The sequence below is a fragment of the Cinclus cinclus genome, chromosome 13 (genome assembly GCF_963662255.1).
Source record: "Cinclus cinclus chromosome 13, bCinCin1.1, whole genome shotgun sequence".
Lineage (NCBI taxonomy): Eukaryota > Metazoa > Chordata > Aves > Passeriformes > Cinclidae > Cinclus > Cinclus cinclus.
The window spans coordinates 21262426-21285081 of record NC_085058.1 but is presented as its reverse complement, the minus strand read 5'-3'; the positions used below and the strand labels follow the sequence as shown (position 1 = coordinate 21285081).

Genomic DNA, 22656 nt, shown 5'->3' with positions numbered 1-22656 from the left:
ACTCCGGCACAGTGCTGTGTCCTAGTCCCAGCTGAACCCCACGTTCTCCAAAGTAGTGCAGCATCACATGGCACAGCCTGGGGACACCCCTAAATAAAGAGCTGAAATGTTGAGATGAAACCATTCTGTACTCACAGCTTCAGCTGCTCTTCCCTTCCCTGCCCATCAACAGGACATCCCTCTTGTACTCCTGTGCTGAAGGTGGGTTCCACGTTCCTCCTTTTCTGCCTTTTATTTTTCTTTGCGTTCCATGTTTTCTCTTTTTCTCCTCTTTCCATCAGAGTGATTACTCTGCTTCACCCTTGTGCGGCCACATGTGGAGTATTGTGTTTAATTCTGGGCTCAGGAGAGACCAGGGGCTACTGCTGAGGGTCCAGGAGGCCACAGAGATGATGAGGGGCTGGAGCGTCTCTCCAGGCAGGAGCTGCAGGCGGGCTGTGCAGCAGCACTCGGGCTCTGAGCGCCCAGAAGCACAAAGCAGCTCGGGTTTGTTTTGGAAATGCTGCTCTGCCATCCCCGTGCCGTTCTGTGGAGCAGCTCCCGTTGCCATGGCAAAGGCAGCACAGACAACGCTGCCAGATCCCGAGCAGCTGCTTCCCTCAGCACCCAGCCAGACTGGGAATCCAAGTGGCTCTCACATTCCGGGCTCCGCAGGAGGAATCCAAACCCAGCGAAGCCTCTTCCCGCCAGGGCCCAGCCCACGTTGGAACCAGCACGCCCAGGTAGCTCCAGCAGCACACCCAGTCCTGGGTCTGAGGCTCCAGTTACAAATCCCTTTGGATCCACGTGGCAATGCATTTCAAACAAGGGGATTCGAGTGCCAAGGCTGAGGAATGAGTTCAGGCAGTGTCAGAAATGCAGGCACCTCCACCCAACAGCCAGAGAAACAACTCCACTTACTCCAGCCACTCCTAGCTACCCAGTTTTGGAGGTTTTCAGCAAACAGACTCTGCCATAGCTTTCTCAAAGTCTCACAGATCCCACGAAAACAAAGAATCACCGATAAACCCATTTCAATTTCAAAATGAGGAAAACCAAGCTGATGGGCAGGATCTTGCCAAAAGGTCAAGCCCAGTTCTGGATGAAACAACCCCCACGTTTTTCAGCATTTTAATAGCCACAAAGAGCTAAAGATACTTCGAAGTGACAAGAAACAAACAGACACAAGCTAACAGTTTGTGGATTTTATTCGGTGTTACCATTTGACATCTTCATACACGCAAACCCAGCAACAGTGGGGAATACAAAGCCTGCAGGACAGAAGAACTTGTGAGTGAGTGTTCTGCAGAAGTACATACAGAAAGTACAAAAGGTTTTCTCTGTAAATCTATTTACTGCCCCTGTTTGCAGTTTGCACACTGGACTGAATGCTGCTGGTTCATGTGGTGGTTTTGGAGGTCCTGAGCTCTCAGCAGGACCCATTTCCCTCTACACAAATACTTCAGAAGAAATTATCTATCTGAAAACTTTCTCCTTTATCCCTTTTAAGGAGAACTTCCACATGCCATAAATCTGTCAGTGCAATCCCTGCTCCAGGAGATACACAGAGCTTTCAGTAACCTGGCACCCAAGCAGGGAACTTCCAGTAACTTGAAGTAACCTGGGACCCTTCCTTCAGGAGACCGACCAAAGTACTTGACAGGATCAAAAGTCTTGTTGTGATGAGCTAGTAAATGTGAGATTAGGCACTTTATAAGGAGGAGCAGTGTCCTGCTGTTCCAGCTGGCTCCAGGACAGAGGAGACCAGATTTCTGTAGTTTAAATAAAACAGGAAAACAAACCCACAAAACCAACTGGGGCCATCTCTCCCTATTCATGAGAGTGCAGTGGAATTCTTAAGCCAGCCAGAAACAGAGTAATGACATCTATGCCTGAACTTCTTTATGCCAATATAGAAACCATAATACTCAAATTCCTCAACCTATATGAAACCCCGTGTAGCCACACTGGGATTACTGGGATGGGTAATCTGCAGTTCAGCTTCCCAAAGCTGGGTTTGGCTGCTGGTGGCTGTGCATTTCCGTCCCTGGAGGAATGTCTCTGCCACTCTGGAGAGCTGTGCTGTGCCAGATCAAACACAAGGTTCATTGCTGTGTGTTTCTGTGGGGATTGGGAGCAGATGAAGCCCTGCTGCTGTCAGCTGCCGTGTCTGCAGTGAGAACAGCCAGTCTGGAGCTGCTCCTGGCCAGCCAGATTGGCTCCCAGACACTGGGGATGGAGCAGCAGCACAGCCTGGGAGGGAGCTGCTGCTCTCCTAACTCTGGTCACCCAGCCCATGGAATCAATTCCTTTCAGAAAGGCAAAAGGAACAGCAAACACTAGAAATGGGCAATAGTAAGAGATAAACCCAAAGAAGACTCCTGAATTTGCTGAGAAGTGTCAGATACTGAAGTTAAACTGAAACTGGAGCTGGGACAAACCCCACCCAGGCCTGAGCTGCAGATGCTGCAAACAGCTGCCCAAGACACTGAACCTGTCCCCAGGAGCTCGGCACAACCAGGGAGCTCAGCCTGGAGCACGTTGGTTTATGGGATTATAAACACAGAGCAAAGGGGGAAAGAGCTGAGAGGAACTGCTAAACCATGAATAGCCTGCAAGGAGCAGTGAGGACCCCACTGACAGCTGCACCTTCAGCTTCTCCGTGAAGTGAACAAACAGCTGAAGCTGTGCTCGGGTACAGGGCTGTGCTCCGTGGGGAGCAGGGTGCAGCAGGGGACCTTTGAACTTCTCCTTGCACAGCAACACCAGCAGCAAGATGATTTTCCACTTTCCCCTTCCTGCCAGTCCAGCCCCTTCTCCCTAATTCCGCACCAGGGAACTCAAGGAGAGCACAAGGCACTGGGAAAAACAAATGTTGATATCCTGTTACACAGAAAAGGCCGTTCTCATTGCCATAAAGATCAGTTTGAACCCTGAGTCACACGTTTAATCTCTTCTCAGAGTGTTTTTGGCCGTGCTGGTGCTCACACAAATACCTGCTCGCTTTAAATCTTGCTGGATCATCTTCTCTGGCAGCTCGTTTCATTTTAATTACATGGCTTGAGAGAGTATTCCCACCCACCATTTCCCAAAACTCCCCCTTTCTAAGTATCAGTGAATGTCCTTTTGGGGTAGCAGTGTGAGACATCACACAGTTATCCTGCCATACAAGTTCCTCCTAAGGGACTGCCAAACCACCTTCATGAGGCTCTAACATGCCCAAACTAACCTTTTTCACAGCTGATCCTTCACAAAGTATTCACAAGAAATACTTGAATGCTCTAAAGAAATATGTTTCCCTGTTCTCAGTGAGTTGCTGCTGCCTTCCTATGATCTCTAGTCTATGGTAAAATCAGCTTTATAGCATCTTCTGTTAAAGACAGACTAGTAGAGTCCCGTGACAGAATTCTAAAACAAATCTTGGCTTCACAGCAGCAGGTGTGCTTCTCTTTAACAAGCCAATAAATATTTTAGGTGACTAGAGAGCTGGGAATTTTATAATCTGATCCACATTCAAAAACTAAGCAGGAAGTCAACAGGTACCAGGAGACACAACACCGGTGCAGGATTCCTTACTGCTAAATTAGAGGATGCCAGATGCTCCTGTAAAAACCTTCCATTCTGGGCAATACTTTGAGATGTTATCCTGTCATAACACAGGTGAACCTGAGGACTGATTTCTGTTACAAAGACTGGTAAGTAAAAGTCATCATCAAGAGAAAAATTAAGATATCCAACTTCAGTAGCACTGAAATGAGAAATGTATCCTCACTGCGTCCTCTACATTGCAAGAGATGGCCAAGCTGCTTCATTAAGCCCTTCAAATAGTAAAGCATGCAGCATCCGCAGCATTTCACACACAAAGAGGCTGCCTAGAAAAAAAAAAAAAAAACAAACAACAACAACAAAAAAGAGAAAGCGGAAATAAAACTTCACACCAGGCTGCACAGGCGACTTAAAACAGCAACCGAAACCACAAGGCAGCACTGCCCTGCGCTTGGGGAATGGGACGGGGATGAGCCAGCAGGGCCGGGCGAGCACGGCCGGGGGAGCCGCGACCGGCGGGGGCTGCGCTGCCCGTCCGTCCGTCCGTCCGTCCATCCATCCTCCGTCTGCCCGGCCGTGGCCAGTCCTGCCCGGCGCTGCCGCTGCTCCCGGGATCCGCCGGGCAGGCCTGGGACCCTCACCCTCTCCTCTCCTCTCCTCTCCTCTCCTCTCCTCTCCTCTCCTCTCCTCTCCTCTCCTCTCCTCTCCTCTCCTCTCCTCTCCTCTCCCCCGGCCCGGCTCCAGGACACCGCAGCGGTCGCACCTCCCCCGCCGAGGCACCTCTGGCGCTGGGCTCCCCGTACCGACTCCGATCCCGATCCCGATCCCGGTGCCGATGCCGATGCCGATGCCGGTTCCGATCCCGCCCGCTCCGCCGCCGCACCAGGCCCCGTTCCCTCCTTCCCGGCCTGCCCCGGCCCGGCCCCCTCCCCCGGCCGGGCGCGCCTGCGCGGCGGCCCCGCTGCCATCCGGGTCCCTCGGTGCGGTGCAGCGGGTCGGTAGGCGGGAAATGGCGACTGAGCGCTGAGCGCCGAGCGCCCGGAGCGCGGACCCGCCGCCGCCGCCAGCACCCTCCGCCCGCCCGCCCGCCCGCAGCGCGGCCCCGCGGCGCCGCTCCCCGGCCCCCGCTCCCGCAGGTGAGTGACGCGGCGGAGCCGCGCGGGTCCCAGCTCGGGCTCAGGTGGGGGGCGCGGGGTGGCCGCTCCGAGTGACCGGCGGGATGTCCCCTCGGGGCCCGCCCGCCGCGGGCCCGCCGCCCGCGGACGCGACCGCGTTCCCCCCGCTCGCCCCCCGCGGCCGCCGCGGAGCCCCGGGCGAGCCCCGGCCGCGGCCCCGCCGGGCCGGCCCTGCCGCGCGGAGCGGCGGAGCGGTGTCACCCCGCCTGACACCCCCCGCCCGCCCCTCCAGGCCCGGGCCCGCGGCGGGTCCCGCCCGCCCGGCCCGTCCCGCGCCCCGGGGCCGGGCCGGAGCCGCAGCGCTGCGGGCGCGTCGCGGGCCGTGCCCGCCCGGGTCCCGCGCAGGACGCGCCTGTTGCTGGTGGTGTTGTCGCCGCCGGGGCGGCAGCGCCGGACGCGCCTGTCACCGACCGGCCCCGGGGCGAGCGCTGCGGGCGCGGCGGGGGCGGCTGCCGGGCTGCCCGGGCAGGGCTCCCGACGGCGGCTCCGGGGATGTCAGCTCGGGGGACGCCAACTCGTCACCGCTGTCAGCGGTGGGGGCGGCGGCCGCGCCGGCACCGTGCGGGACCCCCGCCGTCCAGCGCCGTTATTGGCATTGCCGGTCCCTGCCGGGAACGCGGCGGAAGGAATTAGCGTGCTGCATACCACGTTGATTATCTGCTCGCTCGGTGTTAGTGGAGAGCACTGTACAAGCCTGTTGCTCAATTTTATGGTACTTTAGAGCGCTCGAGAGGACAGGTCTGCCTGTTTCTGTGTGGCTGTTTGGGTGAGCTCAAGCCTAGGTCTGGCCAGGGTGCTTCGTTCTCTCTGCTGACGGTCGTGATGCTTCTTCTGCTCCCAAGCCTATTTTTTCTGGGAGGGATTTTCCATCGTCTTCCAGGTGTTTGTGGTGGACTTCTAAAAGTGATTCCGAGTTTGTCGTTATTGTCTTTGCCTTCCACTGTTAGAGTAGACCAAAGAGGAAGAGGATCTCTAAATACAACTATTACTCTGTTGCCTTGGGCAAGTGACAACCTCTTCTGCCGTTTCTCCATGAGTAAAATGGGGATAATAATACCTTGGAGAGTTGTTACAAGAAGTAGTTAATGTTTGTAGAGGACTTAAAAGACCTAAGTGTTATTAATTAAGCCCCATGACACATTAAGGTAAGAGTTAGCGAGCCAGGTTTGCACATGGATGAACTGAGGCAGGAAGAGATTATGATTTAGCCAGAGTAACGTCCTGGATCTGTGACAATAGCAGAAAACAAGTTGTAACTACTTCGTGCTGTAGGCACAAGGGAGCCGTTCCGGATAACAGATAGGATTCCAAGATTACTTGCCCCTCCCTCACCCCCCCCTCCCAATTTCAGGCTTTTCTACTTCAGGAGGTTCTGCCTGTGTGACTTCCAGTTGACTGGATAGCTCCAAGGACACTTATGGCTTGCCCACTTAAAAGTGTTTCAGCAGTTTTCATAACAAGATATATGTTCTAGGATGCAAGCCAAATCCCGACTTAAATTCCATGAAACATTCTCCTCTTTTCCCCTGAAAACATCGTGTGGAACTAAGTTTTGATCCTGTTCCAGTCAGTGCAGCGCGCACTAAAGCTGACATTCCTGTTTCATCAAAGTTCTTTATTAAAGAAAAACTCCCCTGTCAGTCTGCCCTGGAGATTGAATGGGACAGTTGGGTCGTTTTTCTGAGGATGTAAACATTCCACCTGTGCTGGGGCCCCACGTGCATTTCAGCACTGAAAGGTGATTTCCTATCCCCAGCCTTGCACCGCCAGTGTTGGTGACTCCCTTCCAGGGTGGTGATTCCCCAGCACAAGGATGTGACACTGTCTGATAATTAAGCAGTTAAAAAAAACAGAGAAAGTTTTCTGAATTCAAAAGGAAACTGAGTCTTCACCTTCCCAAGTTTTTCCATAGTGCTTTGGCTTTTCTTTGGTCTCTTGTAGTGCCGTGAGGTTGACACCAACAGGAATCGTGTTTGGAGGAGACTTTAAGCATCACATATGCTCTTTTTGACAGATTTCTATGCACATATTTCATTCCTGTGGAAGAAGGTTTTCCACAGGTGTAAGTGGAAGAATAACTTGGAGCACTTGCACATTTTTTGTAAAAAGCATTCTGAAAGTCAGGCTGAACTATTTTGGCAAGAACTTGCAAGAAAAGCTTGAGCAGGGGGATTCCACAAGAGAAACTCCAGAGTTCCCTTCCTACCTCAGCCATTCTGGGAGTCTGTGGAAGCAGGATGCATGAAGCAGGACTGGAATTTGACAGAAATTTAAAATTCCTTTGTATTTCTAGACATATGTGTGCTCTGAGAGGGACTTGAGACCTCTCGCCCTTTTGGGGCGGTACCTTGGGGTTCCAGAGCATCATCCTGATCATTTCAGGATCACAGCTGAATGTGGAATGTACGACCCTTTTCCAGGTCATGGTGTGCAGCTGTGCCCTGCCCAAACCCTGCCCAAGTTCTGCCCCATCCGTGAGTTTTCAGGCTGGTCTCCCTAGGGAAGCCAATCCCTAGGGATGTGTGATGGGTTTTGGACTTTGGAAATGTCAGTGCAGAACCCCTAAGATTATCCCAGATTGGAAGTCTGCCCCCTCACACACACCCCATCCTTATTCCCTAATTCCTCAGGAGTATTCCTCTCCACAAGTGCCTTTCTCATTCATCACTGAGAGTAGATCACATAATTCTGATGCATCACTGAGAGTAGATCTAGATGATGATTCTTACTCCTCTGAGCCCAGAAAGTAGAGGACCAAGTCTGAATGAAATTCCTTCATTTACTGGCCCCTAAATCGCTGTCACCATCTCTTGCACATTTTACATAGAATGTTGTTTTTTGTCTGTTGTGTATGAAAAGTTCCTGGGGTGCTGTTTCCAGCTCTGGGGTTCCCAGCTCAGGAGGGACCTGTTGGACTGAGAGCAGAGGAGACCACCAGGGTGCTCAGGGGGATGGAGGAGCTCCTGCTGTCGGGGAAGCCTGGCAGAAATGGGGCTGTTCAGCCTGGAGAAGAGAAGCTTCAGGGTGATGGAACTGTGGCCTGCCAGGACCTGAAGGAGCCGACAAGAGGGATGGACAGAGACTGGGGACAAGGGTTTGGAGAGACAGGACACAGGGCATGGCTCCCACTGCCAGAGGGCAGGGCTGGATGGGGTATTGGGCAGGAATTGTTCCTTGGAAGCGTGGGCACTTGTCACAGGGTGCCCAGAGCAGCTGTGGCTGTCCCTGGATCCCTGGCAGTGCCCAAGGCCAGGCTGGACACTGGGATTGGAACAATCTAGGACAGTGGAAAGTGTCCCTGCCATGGCAGGGGCTGGAACAGGATCAGCTTTAAGGTCCCTCCCAACCCAACCCATTCTACGGTTCTGTGATTTGATGTTGGTACATCCCAACTAACTCTTCAGAAAATGCAAATACGCACTGCAAGTGCGGAGCTGATTAATCAAATTCACCATGGGTTGTGATTTTCAGGGGGCAGACTGTTCAAATGGAGCCGTTGCTGGGATCCTGGGAGGGAAGAACAAGCTCTCAGCACCTGGTTGAAGAGGAGCTCTCCCAGGCAGGATGTGGCAGTGCCAGCCTCTGTCCCCGGGGCATTCCCTGGAGCTGCAGTGAGGTGCAGCTCTTCTGATTGCTTCAGAGAAACTCACATTCACCCAGGTGCTTGACAGCCAATCTAACGTGTTATTTACATGTTGAGATGCCTAGATGGCCGTTATTTAGTGTTTGAGAAAAATAAATATTTGACATTCACAGATGAAGACATTTTCAATAGCACTTGAAAAATTAAGTGGGAAATCATCCACATCTAAAGCAATCAGCTCAGGGGTTGGGTCAGAGCTTCCCAGTTGGCAGTCCTAACTTTTTGTAAATAAATTGCTTCCCAATCAGATCAGTTTCAGTAATTACTTTGATTAAGGTGCTCTTAACTTCTTAAGTGATAAGTTCTCTCACGGATCCTGTGATCCAAGGAAAGCCCTTGTCAGGAGAATCTGCTGTAGGAAACCAGGGAGTTGAGCATAGCCTGCAGTGCTGCCAGCATTGCTCCTTTGCTGCCTCAGTTTCCCTGTCTGATGGGTCAGTGGTTATGGCAATCCCAGCATGTGTGGCCAAGCCCAGGGGAAGGAAATGTGCAGCTGCTGGTGGACTGGGCTAACTCAGCAGCACACTGATCTCTGCTGTTGGGACATTCAAAAAACAGCTCCCCATGGGCAACTTTTCAGAGTCCAGCCCCATCAGTAAGATTTCTGTGCATCCTGCTAAAAATAACCCTGAAATAACCCATGTAGGAGGTGCCTGTGCTGCACTAGATCCACCAAGGATCCGCTGCCCACCAAGTGATGCTCGTGCTGGAGTTACAGAAGAGAGAAGATGGAAATAGAAGTTATCACTAACAGTCCTAACGTGTCTGAATTCAGAATTCCTTTTTGGTGGGGGAGGAGTCTAGTTAGGATACATGAAACACAGTATAGTGTTTCAGTACATGAAAAACAGTTCTGTGTTCATAGTATTCAGTGTAGCAGTGTAATTTAAGTGTAATACTGACATGAAAATAAGTTTACCTGAAAGGAGCTGTTAACTCCACAGCATCTGGAAAATAAGCTATGGATACTTACTTAAAGAAGCACAATTACAAAAAATACATCCTACTGGTCACTGCCAATATCCCAAGTGTAAGCAGGAGAAAAGAATCTAGGACTCTGAAGCATTTGGATTAGAACCTACCTGTAAATGAATTACCTTAAATGTATAAACAGGAGTGTTGTTAGCAGCAGAACAGGGCCAGGAAGGTGATGCTGCAGGGTGCATCCTCAAAGCCTCCCAGGGAAGGGAGGGATCCTGTCCTTGTTTAGGCTGTGTTTGGGAATAGCTAATTTAAGTTAATAAAGTAACAGGAACTCTGATCAAATCAGAGCAGTTGTTCTCAGCAGTTTGGCCTGTGCTGCACCAATTCAGTCTAAATCATAACTCAGCTCACCCTAGGCCATTGTAAGCCACGATTGCTTTGATTTACCCTGTACTTTAGGAGGTGCTAATTAGAGGAAGGAAGGTAATTCGGTCTAAGGCTGAGGCTGTACCACAAGGGCTTTCCTGGCCCCACAGCAGCAGCCTGGTTAGTGGGGAACCCCAGGCAGGCAGGGGCTCCTTGGCTGCCCAGGGAACAGCAGAATTCCCTTTTCCCTGCCCTTCTCCCACAGATGGCACGGGCTAGACCCAGCCCAGCACAGGTTTCCTTAGTCTAGGCAGAGCTTTGGGGTGCTGTGCTCAGCACAGGGGCGTGTGTGTTCCTTACCCTGTGCTGGGATTTCCCTTCACCTCTTCAGTTCCCTCCAGGCTCGCCCCTCTCTGCTTTCCATCCAGGCCCTGCTGTGTTTGGAGTGTGCCCTGTTGCAGGGAGGAGGGGTCACCTGGCTCCAGGTGACAGCCAGGACCTGCCCTTGTTTCATCCTGCAATGTCCCTTCCAGAGGATGTAACAGCTCCTGAGCTGCTTCTCTCTCCTCCCTGTCCTGGAAGCTTCTCTCATTTTCCCATCCTGGGGGAGCTCCTTTAGGCACAGGAGGTTTATTTTCATAGGGAGCAGTGCTCTGGGCTGGTGGGTGCTGCCTGGTACCCAATGCCCATCCACCTGGGAGGGAGAGAGGGAAATGCTACAGGTGAGGTGAGCTCCTGGTCCTGGGATGTGCCCCAGCTCAAGGATGAGTGATGGTCAGAGCTCAGAAAGGAAAACAGGGACTGAGACAGCTCCACGTTAGCTCTGTGCTGGGGCTTGCCAGAGCAAGGCAGAGCTTGAACTGAAGGTTTAGGGCTTGTTTTCAGAGGGGAAAAACAGTGTGCAAAAAGTAAAAGAAGTGTTTAATACATTACAAGAATGTATTACATTTAATACATTACAAGAACGTTCAAGGTACTTGCAGGCATTGTGAATGTGGGATTTAACTACAGTGTATTTGATTGAATTACCTACCTCAGTTTGTCTGACACCTTCAGCTCGTGTCAAGATCAAGCAGTTGTAGTTAAAGCAATTTAAATACAATCAGAAAAGCTTGTTTATTTTGCTTATCAGGCCAGAAATGATAAAGATTACAGGAGAAAATAAATTTAGTGTAGTCTTGATGCTTTTATGTTCTTAAAAATAAAGACTTGGAAGAAACTTTGGAGGACTTAATTGTAGCTAAAATAATATTGCTAAACAACTGTAATTACTGGGTTTAGGGTCCTTTTGTGTTGCTTAGGGACTGGGAAGCTCATTGGTACTTTGAAGAGAAAAAGAGAAAGGTCTTTGGGAGCTCAGTTGGAAAAGTGGACTGCAGAGATCCAGGTTCAGGTGAAGAGATGTCAGAATTAATTGCTAGCTGTAATTACCCTGTTGGACTTATTTGAAGATAATTCTCTTTTGACAGTAGATTAGTTTATTATATACCTGAAAAGGTTTGATAATGTTCCATATCAAAGATTTATAGTTAATATAGAAATGGCCTAAGTCAATTAACATAATAGGGTTCCAAGCTATGAAATAGTTTAAGATTAGAAAATAAACGTTTGTCATTGGTGGTATGTGCTTTCCAAATGAAAAAGTCATTTTGAGAGGGTTCCTGCTCTTTCTGTGCTTGCTGGATTTCTGTTCCCTGCTGGCTGGGGCTCTGAGGTGTGAGCAGTGCTCCTATTCATGGGAATTCCAGAGGCTCATGTTTGTCACAATTACAGGGTTAAAAAAAAAAAAAGGCATGTGTGTTTGATAATTTGTGTTTGGTTGTGCACTGAAGTGAGTGTGCTGATAAATCCCTGCTGCTCTGTGGTTCCCTGGGGGCACTGTTGGGTCTGTGGGGACACCCAGAGCTGGGGATGGGATGGGATGGGATAGGATTTGGGATGGGATGGGATTTGGGATGGGATGGGATTTGGGATGGGATGGGATGGGATTTGGGATGGGATGGGATGAGATGGGATGGGATTTGGGATGGGATTTGGGATGGGATGGGATGGGATGGGATTTGGGATGGGATGGGATGGGATTTGGGATGGGATTTGGGATGGGATGGGATTTGGGATGGGATTTGGGATGGGATTTGGGATGGGATTTGGGATGGGATGGGATGGGATTTGGGATGGGATTTGGGATGGGATGGGATGGGATTTGGGATGGGATTTGGGATGGGATTTGGGATGGGATTTGGGATGGGATGGGATGGGATTTGGGATGGGATTTGGGATGGGATTTGGGATGGGATGGGATTTGGGATGGGATTTGGGATGGGATGGGATTTGGGATGGGATGGGATGGGATTTGGGATGGGATGGGATGGTGGTGACACCCAGAGCTGGGGATGGTGGTGTCACCTGTGGGATGTTCTCTGTGGCTCTGGGTTTTACCTGAGGCTCTCACATCCTGCACAGGGCCCCACTTAGAGCAGAGCACTGGGAGTGGGGCAGGGGAGGTTTTCCCAAACTTCACAGGGGCCAGGTCTGTGTCCCAGCCCCCTGGCAGAGGATGCCACAGCACTTGTGTTCTGTTAAGCCCTGGGGAAAGCAGGGGGGAACCATGGCAGCAGTGCAAAAAGCTGTAAAAGAGGGTTCAGAGCCCCCAGTCAGCACCCACAGGATGGAGGCAAAGCACTGAGAGTCTGTGCAGATTTCTACTTGCCAGGATGGGGTTTGGGGGTTCCATGTGCTGCTCAGCTCTGCTCCTCCCCTGCTCCTGCACCCAGCTCTGCAGGAGATGCTGCTTTAAACCCAGGTGGGTGGGCTTTGCTTGTCCTCTGTGTTCAAAGAGAATTAAAACAACACTAAGTTCTGTTTTATAACTGACATGATACCGAAAGGATGAAGCAAGCAATTTGCTTTCATTCCTGCTTTAATGTACCAGTTTTCAAATGTTCCAGAGGTGGGCTAAGCAAGGAAGCAAAGGTGGAATGTGGCTGTGTGTAGCCAGGCTGGTGAGGGGTAAGGACTGATCCCTGGCCTTTTTTTATTTGCTTGCTTGGGATCTTGCTTGGAAGGGTCTGTCTTACCTACACCGGTTTGAATTTCCAGAAACCCTGTAGGAGCTGATTATATTTAAAAGTTCTGTTCCTCTGTGGCACTGGGTTGATGCTGAGTTCTGCATTTCCCAGGGAGGACTGACAGACACACAGACAGTTGCCATTGGATAAACGTTATTTTCTGTAGAAAAGCTGACCAGTGTTTCCATGCTGAAGGACAGAGCCCATCCAAGAGTGCAGTGAGCAAATGAAGCCCATGCTGTAAAAGTGTCCTTTCCCCATGCTTTTATTCCAGCCCCTGTTCCTGTGTGGGAACACTCCAGCCTGGGTCAGCAGAGTGCCAGAGCTGCCCCAGGAGCTGCAGGAGGGATGGAGGGAAAGGAGGAATGGGAATTCTAAAGCATTCCTTTTACCTCCATTGAAGCATTTCTACTCTGCCACAATTTTGCTGAGTTGTTTCTTCAGCACTGCTGGTGACAAGTGATGTGTGCTCTGTCATGTAGCACGTGGCACAGAGGTGACAGCTAACTCCTTTCAAGTATTTCTCAGGTGTTTAAGGTAACTTGCATTAAATTTGTTATTTAAGTTGACTCAGGTCTCCTCAGTGTCTGGAAAATTTTCCCAAATTCTAATGTAGCTGCTTTGCAATGTGATACATTGCCCACTGTCAAGTCTCATTGCTTTGGAAGGTGCCTTGGTGCTTTTTTCATCGCAGGGGGTTTGATGGAGAGGCCAGGCTCACTCCTGGGGGAATGGCTGGAAGCGAATCCAGCAGCCCTGTAAGCTGCCAGTGATAACAGCACTGCTTGTTCCTGCTGACTTCGGTGCTTTAGGACCCCTCAGCAGGGATTTTTATCTTGTGTGTGGACATCAGGGCACTACCCCACTCACAAATCTGTGCTCCAGGTGACCAATCCCCTTTTGCCCAGCTCAAATTCCCAAAGTCAGGCACCACGTCCTCACTCAGAGCAATTCCCTGGCTGTTCCCAGAGCCAGAGCTGCTGCTTCCCAGCCAGCAAGTTGTTATTTCATTATTTCCAAGGGACAGAGATACATTAGACCAACCTGGAGGTGATTATCTTGTGAAGGAAATAAGTGAAATTCAGGATGAAATTGGCTGGAAACGTTACAGTGTGGATGCAGGGCAGTTCTACCCTACACAATTTCTGTTGTCTTTGGTAGCTTGTGCTTATTATACTTTGTATTATTGGAATATTGAGCAGAAACTTCCTATAACTTTCCATTGAGTAGGCAATAAGGCTTGTTTTGTTTCTTTTCCTTGTGGATTTTCCACCCAAAATAAAAGGGGGGGGGGGGGGAGAGAAGAGTACAAATAAAATGTATAAAACAGCTTCACTTTGATGGAATCAGGTGGGTCCCTGAAATTCATTTCAGGCAAGTTTTTGAGACTGGATGAGTTTCAAGTTCATCATGTCTCAATATTATGTTTTGAGGGTAAAAACATAGTATCACTCACAAATGAGTACAGCTGTTAAACCTTCAGAACTTATTTTCATGTCAGTTTTAACTCGGGTACATGCACAAATTAATCTCAGGTTTGTAATTTTGTAAGAATGAAGTTTTCCGTGCAGGAAAGAAGCCAGGACGGGCTATGAAAGAGTCAGGATTAATTCAGCATGTATTCATAAGGGAAAATGATTAGTTTAAACTTTGTGTGGACACTGAGCAATACAAATCCTGACTGTGCTGGAATATCTCCCTTTTTTAACAAAACAGTTGGTTGATTTCTTTAATTTTAAATCAGGGAAGGCAGGTGCAAGGATTTTAACCTCTTGTGAAAGGTTCTGAAGGGATACAAGGTACCAAGGCAAGTGTTTGCCAGGACAATGAGAATCATATTATCATTGAAAGAGTCTTTATCCTGCAGTAAAAATAGTCTGCTATTTTTAAGGCCAAAGGAGCAGCCAGACCCCTTATCTATCCCTTTAGAAGACAGCAGCCTGACAAGGTCCTCGGGGATATGTGATTGTGCCTGTGATCCTCAGGAGGATTCAGGTGCAGGGAGCAGGATCAGATTTTCTGGTGGAGTTAAGCAAAGACAGATCTGTGCTGTGCAGACCTTGCAGGAATTCCTAGATTCTCCTCACAAACACAGGAATTACTCCGTGGCTTCCATAGTTCAACACAAGCGTATTCATCTGCTTGTTTCTGTTTAGTTTTGTATTTTTAATTAAAAAGATAAGTAATATAGGTGAGCAGAACAATTAGAACAAGTAACTCCTCAGGACTGTTTTGTGTCACACAACATCCTGGAAGGTTTGTTCAGGAAGTGTTTGCAACCTGTCTGTGCCACAGGCTGTGCCAGGGACTTGACTTCCAGAAATAGGCTGCTGTGTGCCTGGCAGTGTGGATTAAATGTCCAGGGAGCCTGGGGACAGCTGGGCCCTCCCAGAATCGCAGCAGTGCAGGAGCAGTGCTGCTTCTCTGGAGCCCTAAACCCTGCAGCCCTTCCCTTTCCCCAGCTCTCAGGAGCCCTGCAAGATCCGCAGGTGGCTCAGGTGAAAGTTTCATCCTGGCAGCACCAGGGGTTGGACACAGGTTCTTCTTTCTGCAGCAGCTTTTGGGGTTCTGCTCTGAGCTTTGCTGTCCCATGCTCACCCCACTTCTCCAAGTTTCCTCCTTGCTTAGTGTGACACAAACTGGAAAGACTGAATTAATTACCAGCGTGTACCCTCAGAGCAAAGAGAAAAATATCTTGGCTGGGAGGGAATAAACTTTCAGTTCCAAATGCATTTGGTATAATCAAAACAAAGCTTCACTAGCAAAGCAATGGCAAAACAGAAATATGATGGCTAGAGCAGAAAAATAAAGGAACAGAAGATCTGTTTTCTGTTGAGGCCAGTTGTAAAAAGCTGCCATCCTTCTTTGGCAAAATCCTTCTAAGGATGTGTTTGTTTTAGGGGAGATGCTCAAACTTTGGGAGAGTAGAAGTGAGCACAAGGTAGATGTCCTGAGGGAGCAGGGTTAGAGCAGGGCGACTGAAGACCAAGGATTTCAAGTAGGACTTTGTTTCAGATGGAAATGATTTAGTGCCCTGGAAGGTGGGGAGGAGCAGAAAATGAGCTTTCAGTGAAACAGGGAGAATTTAGAGGTGCCTTTGGTAGTTGTAATTCCTCGCTGTTGTTTTGGTGGAACTCGTGGTTTCTTTATACATTCATCCAGATTTCATAACCCAGCACCAACATCTGAATAGCACATATGGGGTGATCTGCTATTCTAATGAATCAGTGCCTTTTTATTTTGCTTTCACCTACCCCAGCCTGGCATTACTTCCAGACTGCTTTGAGTCAGGTTTCCTGGTTTACTGCTCTCTCAGTTCTGCAGTGGCAGAAAAACACACCTAAAGATTGGAGAGGAGTGGCAAGTAGTGCACGCAATACATTGGAAAATATGAAATAACATCTGCTGGAGTGACATGAAATGGCTGTGATTTTCTAGGGAAGGAGAATAAGTTTGTTAAAAAAGACCAAGAGTCGCTGAAGGAGAGGAGTCTCAACATGCTGAGCTAACAAAGAGTATTTCCCTGAGGTGAGTGAAGTGCTCTAGGGCTGGCTGAAGGCTTTACCTGCCTGTGCAGTCGTTGTCCTGGTGCTGGGGACCCCAGGGTGGCTGCTGTGTCACTGTTCACTGCTCTGTCCCCAGCCCTGCCCTGTCCCTTCCCTGTCCGTGGCTCCAGGGCTGTGAGGACACCAGCAGGGTCTGTGCTCCCTGAGAGCATCCTGAGCACGCTGTGGTGGATCCCAGGCAGCTCTGGGAGCACAGCTCCTCCTTGGGATGTTTCCTCACCCTGAAATCTGGGTCACATCACAGAAATGTGCTGATGAAACACCTCTGGCATGACTCGTTTGGGAGGAAAGTGAACAAAATCTCTGCTCTGGGTTCCTGTGCCTGTGACCCCGCAGGGATGGCTGAAGGTAGCACACACATCTCAGCAGGGAGGTGTGTGCCAGCTGGGCACTGGGACACCAAAACTGCCTCCACTTCAGTCCCTTACTTGTCACTGCTGTTAAATCTGGGGCCAGGTCACAGCTTTGTGCAGTTGGTCACGTCTCCATCTCTGTTTACACCATGCCTCGATGCTCAAAATTTAAACAATTAAATTTTATAAAAAATTATTTTATTAAAAATAATTTACTGTCTTGACTTTGTGTAAAAAACAATGTTTCAGGAAAAGCCCCAGATAAATAAATAGAAGTTTTTCACCTCCTGTGTTGCTGTCCCCAAAGTCACTCTCTGGGCATGTTCAAGTTGTCTGAATCCTCTGGAGCTGCTGTGGTTTGGAGGCTTGGGATGGATGGATTTCTGTGGTGGCAGCTCAGTGTTATTCCTGAGTGCCAAACTGAATGGAGAATTTGTTCTACACTGTAGTTTTGAATTTTCTTGTCACTTATCTCTTCCTATTGTTCTTCACCATTGTTCTTTTACCATCTCCAACCTTTTCCTGTATAAGACAGCTCTAAACCCTGTAATTAGATGTGCCTCACCTAATTTTCCTTTTTAATAGTTTGGGGGAAAGTAGAGAAAACAGCAGTGTCATATGTGGTGGGAAATAAACCATCCCTAAGTGCAGATTCTGTGGAGGTGTGTTCTCAGTTTGAAGTATGAGTCATTCACAGGAATTTCTTTCCTGTAAGTACAGTGTACCTGAGCCATGGAATAACAGCAGTATTCTCAAGGTAGGGAGCCTGACTCTTGGTGTGTGTGGACTCAGGAAAATGGAATTTATTGCAGCCATAACTCCTTCAGCTGCTGCTTCTTAAGAGCTCCTACATTTTATTTGCCCATCCTGCAAATTATTGATTGAATATTCCTTTTAGTCTTTCTTTGCCATATAAGTCTCTCTTGAAGAGCAAGGTTTCTCCTTTCTTTTTCCCCCACACTCATTCTGGGTTTATTGTAGAGAGAAGGTGTTTTGGGAGTTGATTTCCCTGAGCAAAACTGGCTGGCACAGTGGAGGTGGCAGTGCCAGCCTGGACTCAGTCCTTGGTCACCTGGCTGTGCCTTTGGGCCCATCAGGGATGGCAAGTGCTGGGGAAATCCAAATCCTGCAGCTCTGAGGGGGGAAATTCTCCTGCATGTTTAGACTTGATTATTTTGACTGGTTCAGGAAAGAGCCACCACTATAATTCAGTAAAAACTCCCTCACCAACTGGATCCAGTGCCAGGAAAGCAAGCTCCTGTCTCTGGGAGGATTGTAGGTACCTGTTGCTAAGTCCATTAGAGATGTTTATAACCCCAGGCTTGATACCCAGGATGTGCAGTGAGCCAAAGGAGTCCCTGGCAGGGCTGCACAGAGGAGCTGAGCATTTCCCTGCTGAATAAATGTGTACTCACCATTGACAGATATTCAATTGGTTCATCTTTTGTCTGACTGGTATTTGTTTCAGTTCTGGAAAAATCAGGCAACATATAGTACAGCAAATTTGAAGCGATATTTTCATTCCTACATTGGAATTTCACTAGTGTCAGTCTCCTTTCCTTGTTGTACAGTTTTCTTTAATTCTATTTTACACACATTTGTTTCGTGTGCTTGATACAGCAGCATGGGCACAGGCCCAGGGCAGTGCCTGGAAGGGGCTGGAGCCCTAGGAATGGCTGGGGAAGCTGGGAAGGGGCTCAGCCTGGAGAAAAGGGGGATCAGGGGGCACCCTGTGGCTCTGCACAACTCCCTGACAGGAGGGGACAGCTGGGGGGATTTGGGATCTGCTCCAGGGAACAGGGACAGGAGCAGAGGGAACGGCCTCAGGCTGGGCCAGGGGAGCTCAGGGTGGATATGAAGGAGAATTCCTTCACTGGGAGTTCTCCAGCTGTGGCACAGCTGCCCAGGCTGGTGCTGGAGTCCCATCCCTGTGGATGTGGCACTTGGGGACAGGGGCTGTGGTAGCCCTGCAGTGCTGGGGTGTGGTTAGACTCAGGGCTGTCCTGTCCAAGCTCGCTGGTTCCATGACATCCCAGGCAGCCCCAGAGGTCACAGAGGGCAGCAGGGCTGGTGTTCCATGTGCCATGGCTGGAGCTGGCCCCGCACACACTGCTCACCTGGCTGCAGGGCAGGGGCTCCTCCTGAGCCCAGGGCTCCAGCACGGTGACTGCTCTCCCCCTGCTGCCATCCCTGGTGTCCCCCTGCTGCCATCCCTGGTGTCCCCCTGCTGCCATCCCTGCCATCCCTGCACTCTGTCCTGTGCAGAATGCATCTCCTCACTATGAGGTGTCCAGCTGTGTCCCTCAGTGACACTGCTGCATGACTCACATGCCCGCTGGTTCCCCTTGTAAACTGGTTTGATGGTATAAAAATGAAGGGATTTCCCTCTTATCTCAGTGAGCTGCTCAGGTCTCTGAGGAGGAGACAAACTCTGAAGTGATTGTTGGAAGGAAATGAGGAAGGAGCAGGAGCAAGGCCACCGAGGTGCTGGAGTGTGTCCAGACAAGGACACCAGGGCTGGGGAAGGATCTGGAACATAAATCCTGTGAGGAGCTTCTGAGGGAGCTGGAAAGGGGCTCAGCCTGGAGAAAAGGGGGATCGGGGGGACCTTGTGGCTCTGCACAACTCCCTGACAGGAGGGGACAGCCGGGGGGGATTTGGGATCTGCTCCAGGGAGCAGGGACAGGAGCAGAGGGAACGGCCTCAGGCTGGGCCAGGGTGGATATTTAGGAACATTTCATCATGGAAAGGGCTCTCCAGCTGTGGCACAGCTGTCCAGAGCAGTGTTGGAGACCCTGCTGCTGGAGAGGTTGAACAGCCCTGTGGATTTGGCGCCTGGGGACGTGTGTGAGCGGTGGCATTGCAGTGCTGGGGACACTTGGACTGAACTTGTGTTGCTGCACTGACCACTGATGGAAGTGCTGAGCGTGCACCTGTGGGAAATGCCCCCGTGTTTGCTGGCAGTTACGGTGGATATTCCACGCAGTAATTCTGTGTAACATCCCCTGGCAGTACCCACGGGGTGCTCTCCTTGCTGTGTGTGACAGCAGTGTCAGTACTTGGGCTGTTCCTCGTTAGCTGCAGCACCTTTGTGTCATTGAGGTTTGCCTGGGAACAAACACAGCTGTGTAACAGGTTTGGGACTGGTTTTCAAAAGTATTACCAGTATTTCCCTGTCTGTGACTCATCCCAGTGCCACCATTGCCTTTTCCTAAACAACATACCTGTTGTGACATTATTTCTATGTTAAATGTTGCAGACTGTTTATTCTGTCTCTGCAGCAATCAGATCTGCACGAAGTGGACTCCAGAAAGGCAGGCACTGATTCCTGTAGTAATAAGCATAGAATTTTCTTTAAAAACCTGGTTTTTGTCATGATTTCAGCTAGGAAAGGCAAATTACTTTATTTTCAGTGTTTCTGTGCATTACACCTCAGATGGCTTTCTTGCTACTTAATTTTTCTGCTCCTGATCCATCATAAGAATGATTTTAAGCACAAGGAGTCCCCACAAACCAGCCCATTTGTGGCAGCTGCAGAAGGCAGGACCCCAGCCCAGAGAGCAGTGACTGAGGCTCGGCTGTGACAATGGCAGCAGCCCACTTGGAGGCTGGAGATAGATGGGATGCATTCCCTGGAATGGCCTTTTACTCTGCTTTCATGACTACTGCCCTTCATGAGTGTTGCCAAGGTGTAATGGGATTCCCAAACCCAGCTGTGTTGAAGCTCAGTTTGGGTTCCTTTGCAGCGCTGCCCTGTCCTCACCCACTCTGAGTGCACAGGCTCAAGATTCCTTCTGGGAGCACTTGACAGGAATTTCCATTTATGCCTCATCTCAAGTTTAACTGGAGACTTGTAGTGAAGTATTTTGAGGAACAGAGAGAGGAAAGAACTTCCTGGGTCACAGAGTCCAGACACCTGGGGCTGGAGACATGAGCACCCTACAGTCAATCCTTTCACCAAGGCAGTTGACACCCTCCTGGCTCACAAGGTGTGATTCTTCTCAGGTTGGCCTCCATGACCTGAGAGGTCCTTTCCACCCGCCACAACTTTGTCATTCTCAGCAGGTTGATTATTCCTCCCCACCCCAATGAGGGATGCCACTGATGTGCTGGGTGCTGTATCCATGACCAGATCCCATAGTTTGTCCCTCTTTCAGGGTGCTGCTCTCGCTGCAGGGTGCTGTATCCATGACCAGATCCCATAGTTTGTCCCTCTTTCAGGGTGCTGCTCTCACTGCAGGGTGCTGTATCCATGACCAGATCCCATAGTTTGTCCCTCTTTCAGGGTGCTGCTCTCGCTGCAGGGTGCTGTATCCATGACCAGATCCCATAGTTTGTCCCTCTTTCAGGGTGCTGCTCTCGCTGCAGGGTGCTGTATCCATGACCAGATCCCATAGTTTGTCCCTCTTTCAGGGTGTTCCTCTCACTGCCATGCATCCGGAGCACCCCCAGCTTTACGTAATCCTCCAGATCCAGGAGCTGCAGCTTGAGACGTTTCCTCAAGGAAGCATTCCTGTTTCTTCCCTCTGTAGCTTTCCATGTGGCACCCATGAAGATGAGGCTGAGGACACGGAAAGCTTCCCAGCAATCCAACCAGCTGCACACGCAGCGCGCGCTGCGGGCCAAGCGGAAACACTCGGAGGTGGAGGAGCCCTTACCTGGCGGCGGGGGAAAACCACCCAAAAATGACACAGGCCTCTTGTCCTCGATCAAAAAGTTCATTAAAGGAAGCACACCCAAGGTATGCGGGCTGCAGAGCCCTGCTTTGCTTTTAATCGCTTCAAATCTGATTGAAAACCACTTGTGTTAAGGATTAATCCCGTGGTGGAAGCAAAATGTAAAGAATTGGAAGGTAGCAAGTGCCTGTGAGGTGTGTCAGGTAAAGCAGACTTTGAAACATTCAGGAGTCAGTTGCAGGTGTATTTAACAGCCCAATAAGTTACAGGCTTTATTAGCTGGTGTTTTTTTGTGAAAATGTCAGATAAATTCAGTACATTCTTAATTTCCATTTAAAAGATTCCTTGAATCCTAACAACAGTACTAACAGCTTAGAAAAGCCAGTCTGTAAGCATTTATTTCTTGACTATTTCTGGCAATTTTATTCAAAATCGTTTAGGAGTCATTTAATCAATGAAGGTCAAACCTCACAAATCCGAGTGCCACGGAATTGATGCAGCTGCTCAGGGATTCCTGCAGTGAGCCCTGCCCTGCTTGGAGCATTGCATCCAGATCTTGTCAGGGAAAACCACAAAATCTCACATCCTGGTGCAGCTAGATAGCTGAGCTTTACTGATATGCACATGTGAACACCTGTTGCATGTGCTGCATGGACATTTGAGGCTGAAAAATATATATATACACCCACATTATATATATATAAACTTTGATGGGCTGAATGTAACCTTGCGATTACTTCAAAAACTGGCTTTTTTTTTCTCTAGGTGGAGGCCAGTTAAAAACCCCACATCATCCATCCCAGCCATTCAGAAACTGCCATTATGTAGCTGCAGATTTGAAAGAATAGTATCCAAGAAATCCTAATTAATTTACAATGTATCCCAGGTCAGCTCTGTGATAAATAAAAATCTGATAAAATGTCAACATTTTATCGACTTGTCCTAGGTGTTTTGAGGGAAAGGTGTAAGAAACCTGTCATAAACATGCACATAGAGTCATGCACAGAAGTTGTGCAAAACTCTTTGGCTCTGTCTGATTCCCATGAGTGCTGCAGTCACTAATTTCCAGGTAAGGAGAATCCTTTGATTTTTCACAGCTCGGTTTTGCCCTGTACTGATCTGGATTGTCACACTGGATATTGCTGGGCAGTTCACCTCCTGTGTATTTAACAGGCAGAGGAAATCAAGTTTCAGGTAATTTTAGTTGCCTTGTCTCTGCCTTTCCCAGCCTCTGCAGCACTGGAATATTTATGGATTGACTGTAAAGACAATTTTTCTACTACAGCAGCTCCATGTACAGTTTTCATTCTCCATACTCTTACTTAGTTTAAACTCCTGTAAAATCCCAGCTGGCCAGACA

At 49.5% G+C, this 22656-nt stretch overlaps 1 protein-coding gene across 1 annotated transcript in view; it reads left to right on the top strand.

Annotated features, from left to right (window-relative positions):
- The first annotated feature begins 4645 nt into the window (after positions 1-4645).
- CTDSPL2 (CTD small phosphatase like 2) overlaps positions 4646-22656 on the top strand; it is a 29185-nt gene continuing 11174 nt past the window's right edge. Inside the window, exons 1-2 of the mRNA XM_062501317.1 lie at positions 4646-4661; positions 21153-21361. Coding sequence (XP_062357301.1) covers positions 21170-21361 — 192 coding nt within the window. The 5' untranslated portion in view covers positions 4646-4661; positions 21153-21169. The remainder of the gene's footprint in view (positions 4662-21152; positions 21362-22656) is intronic.